Source organism: Ambystoma mexicanum, chromosome 2q, assembly GCF_040938575.1.
Source record: "Ambystoma mexicanum isolate Mex_15411 chromosome 2q, UKY_AmexF1_1, whole genome shotgun sequence".
Lineage (NCBI taxonomy): Eukaryota > Metazoa > Chordata > Amphibia > Caudata > Ambystomatidae > Ambystoma > Ambystoma mexicanum.
Genome location: NC_090924.1, coordinates 321,249,515 through 321,255,494, shown reverse-complemented (window position 1 = coordinate 321,255,494; position 5,980 = coordinate 321,249,515). Strand labels below are relative to the sequence as shown.

The 5,980-nt window shown below is 41.8% G+C and overlaps 1 protein-coding gene across 1 annotated transcript; it reads left to right on the top strand.

Moving 5' to 3' along the window:
* Nucleotides 1-5,246: 5,246 nt before the first annotated feature.
* On the top strand, nt 5,247-5,618 carry LOC138568699 (uncharacterized). Its single transcript, XM_069646476.1, has one exon. The coding sequence runs from the start codon at nt 5,247-5,249 to the stop codon at nt 5,616-5,618; it is 372 nt and encodes a 123-aa protein (XP_069502577.1).
* The last annotated feature ends 362 nt before the right edge of the window (nt 5,619-5,980 follow it).

The window sequence follows — 5,980 nt, the reverse complement described above, 5'->3', positions numbered from 1 at the left end:
AGAGAAATTTCTATTAAAGTAATGCCTTTGATCGCACAAATGAAACTAATCTAAGAATCTGTAATTTCTCCATAATCCCATTATTAGATTTCTATAAACTCAAAGTTGAAGCAATTATTTTATATGGCTTAGACTTGTGCTTTGCGGAAATTGGCCCAATATTAAATAAAATACAAGGAAAAATTTGGAAGAAGGTCCTACAGTTGCCTATGTCATTTCCAAACTCTATCATTATTCATGAACTAGGTCTATCTTCCTTGGCTACTAAGCACCTATGGAGAAAGCTTACGTCCTATGCTAAAATCTTGGAGCCCTTACCGAATTCACTATATGAAGATCTTCTAAACATGCTAAAAAAGGGCAAGCCTGTGTCAGTGGCGACTGAAGGTATAAGGTGTGACAAAGAGCTTGAAAAAATAGAAATGGTAAGGGACGACCTTATAAATCGTCCTCAGATTGTAAAGTCCAAGCTCATACAATTTGATTGGGCAGTCAATTCAGATAAAATTGGGGAATATCTTTTATATAGGGAGTATGCAAAATATCGGCACAAACAGTCATGTTTACCTATATATCTGAAATTGTGTCCTAGCCACAAGATGCGCTCTATGTATATGAGATTCAAATTTAATCTAATTCCGACATTAGAGCGCATTAAGAATTGGCTAATTTGTGCTGCCTTGGTAAATAGGGGTTGCAGATTTTGCGTTAATTCGCAAAAAGAAACGCTGAAGCATCTTGTCTTGCAGTGCGTGTATTTTGAAAAAACACGACAAAATAGCTTGTTAAAAAATCAAAGTCTAATATCTGAATACCAAAGTGAATTGCTGTGGTCGCAATGTATGTGGGGCTATCGTATGTCAATGATTATTGACTTAACACAGTTGTTGTTTATAATTGAGAAGAGTTTAGTACTCAAAAACTCATGTGAATTTGGAGTGGGGATTGAGTTTCGTGATTTTCCAGCCAAATTATGATTAGGGCATATAATAGTTGGCTATCTTTTTAAAAGGAGAAGTGTGTAATGATGTAAATAATTGTGCTTAACTCAGGCTCTTAAGGTATTTTAAATTAAAATCTGGTGGTATGAGGTTATCATAATGTTATATTTACGTGTTTCGATTGTGAATAGGTGCTGCTTTGTCATGTCGGCTTTAAAAACTAAAGTTATGACAATGTTTTAGAGTTTTTACTTTGTAACTTTTAGGTACACTGCATTGTAATGTATAATATAAATGCCTTATTCTAAGTTTTGTAACTAATGAACTAATATTAAGAAAATGTTGTAAAGATACTCGTATCGAAAAACAACTAATAAATAAAAAAAAAAAAAGGTAGCAAGTATGTAGCAAGTATGGGATTCGAGGGAAGAGTGATCAATCCCTAGCATTTCAATTATGAAGCAAAGAAGAAAATCCGTTCAGTCACGGACTTAGAGCATTGTCTTTAAGTAGACTGAATCTGGATAAGGGTGAAGGGGATGATAGTCACACTAGTTGGGCAATAGACATGTCGGATGAGGAAAGAGAGCTGAGTCTTGGGGTAGAAGGAGGGGGCGCGTGCGTCCCTGAAGGAAGTCTGCAAATGGATAAAGAAGTAAGATGGTAGGATCTGGAACAGCCTAAACATAGGATGCCAGATCCCATAGCATATCCAGAGCATCCCCGAGCACGATCATATACTGAGAAGGGAGAGTTGCTGCCATATATGAGCAGGATAAAGTTGTTACCTATGAGGAGACAGAAAGGGACGATCGTCCCTGCCATGAATAGAACATTGATGGGGTCTGACTCTGAGAGGGGGTACACTCAGTTTCCCTTATTGGAAAAAGGGCAAGCAAGACCACAGTATATCCCATGGCCACAGATGGACAAGGATAATTAAAGGTGTAAGCTCTGGGTTTGACTTCGGGCGCTGGAAATGGATATACGAATTAGAAAAAATGACAGGAGGAAACACGTTGGTCATAGGGGACATAAAAGGTCTCCTGGCAGCTATTCTTAGAGAGAGGGCTGATGAATATCCTGCTCTTATCCATATGTCAAGTGTGACAGCCAGAATACAGCGCATGATAGAGCGCCATTTAATAATTGTAGAGCAGATGTTTGGTGGACTCTTAGGGTACAGTGCCCTGATACATCAGATATGGGTGCAATTATGACACATAAGATGAAGGAAGATGAAGATCCTATTGATCAGGATATTCAGGAGAAATAGCAGCTTGAAACTTGCAAGCCGTGGAAAAAGACAGTGGCATTATTTTATCGCATTTTATGTCAGGGGCTGCCTGAGCAAGTACAGAGGCAGATGAAAAAACAAGTAGGGATGGAAGCGAAGTCATGGACTGAGATGCAGCTGATGATAGTACATCATTGATTGATTGATTGATATTTTATTTCTATTGCGCTCGTACACAAGTGTTTCAGAGCGCTACAAGGAAAGGGAGGGGAACAGGGGAGAACAAAACAGTGATCTTACTAAGCCCAGTGACATTGAGAACGCGCAAGTGCATGGGAGAGGGGGGAGGGGAAAAGTGCATGGAAGGGGGGGAGAGGTGGAAAGTGCGAAGCAGAGGAGAAACAGATAAATAACAATAAATAAATGATAAAGGCAACAAACAGTGGTAATGCAGCCAGCAATTTGCAAGTGCTAGGTTTAAGGCAGCAGACAGGGTAGGTCCGATAAGTGCAGGAAGAAAAAGGGGGGGCTGTATGGGTACAGATACAGACCCCAGTGCAAGGGCTGGCCCGGAGGCAGTGCGGGAGGGTGACAGGATGAGCAGGTACCTGGGCCCAAAAGATAGAGGGTGGCCAGGTGCACTGTGCCAAGAAAGAACAGATCAGCAGGGGAGAGGGGGAGCGAAGGCAGAAGAAAAGAGGAAGGTCTTGAGGTGCTTCCGGAACCGGAGATGGTTCTCCTCAAGTTTTAGAGTGGCAGGGAGGCTGTTCCAGAGGGAGGCCCCAGCCGAAGACAGAGATCTACCCCCAGCTCGTTTCTTAGAAAAACGACTGACCTTGAGTGAGTTGGAGGTAGAGGAGCGAAGAGCTCGAGAGGGGAGGTATTTGCGGAGGGATAGCTGAAGGATTGTCCGTTATTACAAGAGAAAGATAAGAAGAAAGATACAAATAAAAAAAAATATATGAAGCCAAGTTAGTTCAGAAGAAATTGTCAACATTTGCTAAAGAAGGGTCGGTATTGACAAGCGGAGAAGGATTGGGAATGTAGGAAGCAATGGGTGCATCGCAGGTGAGTAATCTGCGCCCGATGGAACAAGGTGGATATGGGTTTGTGCCACGAGGCAGAGGTAAAGGTTATTGAGGAGGAGGAGACAGATTCGAAAATAAACAAGGTGTGTTTCCAGGTACGCAGAATGAGAACCAGAGTACTCAAGGAGGATATAACCAAGGAAGGCTTGTCAGACGGGCACAAGATGGACTTGTGGGTTGACAGGGCATATTGTACCTGTATGTGGAAGCCAAGGGAATGTACAAATCGGTCAATTTTCAAGAGGGGGACAGCTTATCCTCCCACATGTAGCACACAGACTAGAGAGGGCTTTGCCCAGGATCACACATTTTATCAGACACAAGCGTCACGAGTACAGCAGGTACAGCAACAAGAACGAGTGCAAATGAATCCACCACAAGGGCAGTCACAACATGCCCCCATGTAAACACAGCAGTACGCGAACACAGGACAAGTGCAGGACAAGTACTGACACCGAATATAGGAGGTGTCACAGTGGTAGGAGCAGATCCTTTCACAGGGACGGGGATGAGCCTGTACCCACAATAGGACAGCTCACAGGGTTACTTGATGTATTCAGTACTATCTGTGACACCGGACCCCCAAGAGGAACCAAGGGTCGATGTGACGATAGGAGGCAAATCCTTTTCTTTCCTTGAAGACAATGGAGCAACTTGTTTGTGTTTATAGGAAGGACAATATCCAATGTCAGGAATTTCCATTAATGCTCAAGGGTTCTCTGGAGCTACGAGTCGAGTTCCTTTTACCAATGAATTACCAGTCTCAATAGCAGAATGTGACATGTCTGTTCTTTTATTATATTCACGACAGACACTGGTTAACATTTTGGGAAGAGATTTAATGACAAAACTAAACATGACAATTTCATTTACTGATCAAGGAATAGTGTGCTCCACTCCAGGAATACACTATTTAAATGTGGGAGAATTTATACTGGTGATCACAGGGCAAGTGGCTCTGCGAGGTGTTCCAGTAGATTCAGAGATTTATCTATGTGGAGTGAGCATTTTATTGACAATGCTACCTGGCTTGGCAGGGAAAATTGTGAGGATACTTGATGAGTTTTTGTTTAGACCGCGAATACCAATGGACAAAGAGGGGGGACAGACTATCACTATAGAATTGGAAGCAGGCATAGTACAGAGGGAAATGGGAATACTTGAAGGAGTAGATGATGAGTGTACACCATGGAGAACATTAATAGCTCTTGAGGAAGGGTACAGATTGACTGACATAACTGATGACGACATGTTCAGGGAAGACCGAAGAGATGATGATCTGGTGTTCTTTATGAGCATCACATATGGCTAAGGATAGAAAAGAGGGAAGTCCCATGGTGAATGGTGACAATGCAGCAACGTCCAGCAATTTTTCACGAAGGCGCTTATGATGTAGGTTTATTAAAGGAAATAGGGAAGGTTAAAATAAAGCTTAAGCCAGGAGAAATGTTACCTCGAGCAAAACAGTACCCCATGCCTCGCGACGTTGATGAAGGTATATTTCAGACCATTTCAGCATGGATGAAACAAGGAATTCCGGTTCCATCGGACTCATTGTGTAATACTGCAGTGTATCCTATTATAAAATCGAAAGACGGGTCGTAGAGATGTATACAAGATGTGAGACCGATTAACCAGATTGTAGATGCAGAGTTTCCTTTAGTTCCTAATCCGGCAACGATGCTGTGTAGTATCCCGGTGGAAGCTCGATATTTCACAGTGATCAATTTGAAGAATGCATTTTTCTCAATCCCGTTGCAAAAGCACTCACAAGATTTGACTTCTTTTACGTTCTGCCAAACTCGACTGAAACATACTCGGCTGCCACAAGGGTATTGTGAGTCCCCATTGATCTTTAATAGAGTTTTACAGATGGATTTAGGCAATATTCATCTCAAGAGTGTGGTGATACAGTACGTAGATGACATTTTAATTTGCAGCACCACAGAAGATGAGTGCAGACAAGATTCTATTCAGTTGATGACTATTCTAGCAGACAAGGGATATAAGGTAGACAAGGAGAAGGTACAACATTGTCAAGAAAAGGTGTTATACATAGGTCAGTTGATTTCAACTAAAGGAAAGAAAGTGACACCTGGAATTGCAGAGGTGATTATGAAAGCCTCAAAACCAAATACAGTGAAACAGATGCAACAGTTTTTGGGGTTATGTAACTACGTTAGAGAATCGTTGTTTGATTACAGTACGTACACAAGACCACTTCTGCAAGCTTTAAAGAAAGCCCAAGTGGGGAAAATAAAAATAGAATGGACTGAAGAGATGGTGTTTGAGGAGCTGAAAAAAGCAACTTGCACAGCCCTTGTTTTAGGAATTCCCAATTATGCTGAGTAATTGTATTTGTTTTCGCACACAAATCGAACAGACATCACAGCAGTGCTTACGCAGAGAACTACATTGGGGTACAAACCTTTAGCGTATTACAGTGGGATTTTACACCCAGTTATGAGAGGACATTTCCCTTGGGAACAATCTTTGGCTGCTGCCACATTTGCGATTGAGAAGTCTACAAGTATTGTCATGGGCTGCTCCATGACTCTCTTCGTGGAGCATGCTTTATTTGCTATTTTAGAGAAACCCAATGGCACATTGACATCCCAAAGAGCTTCAGCTTATGGGGTAATGATTTCTACCCCAACAATTAAGATTGTAAGATGTAAAATAGGGAATCCTGCCACGTTTATAGCTGAGCCAAT

Bases quoted from the DNA above. Each gene is read 5' to 3' on its own strand.
- LOC138568699 (XM_069646476.1), top strand. From the start codon at position 5,247: ATGACTATTCTAGCAGACAAGGGATATAAGGTAGACAAGGAGAAGGTA.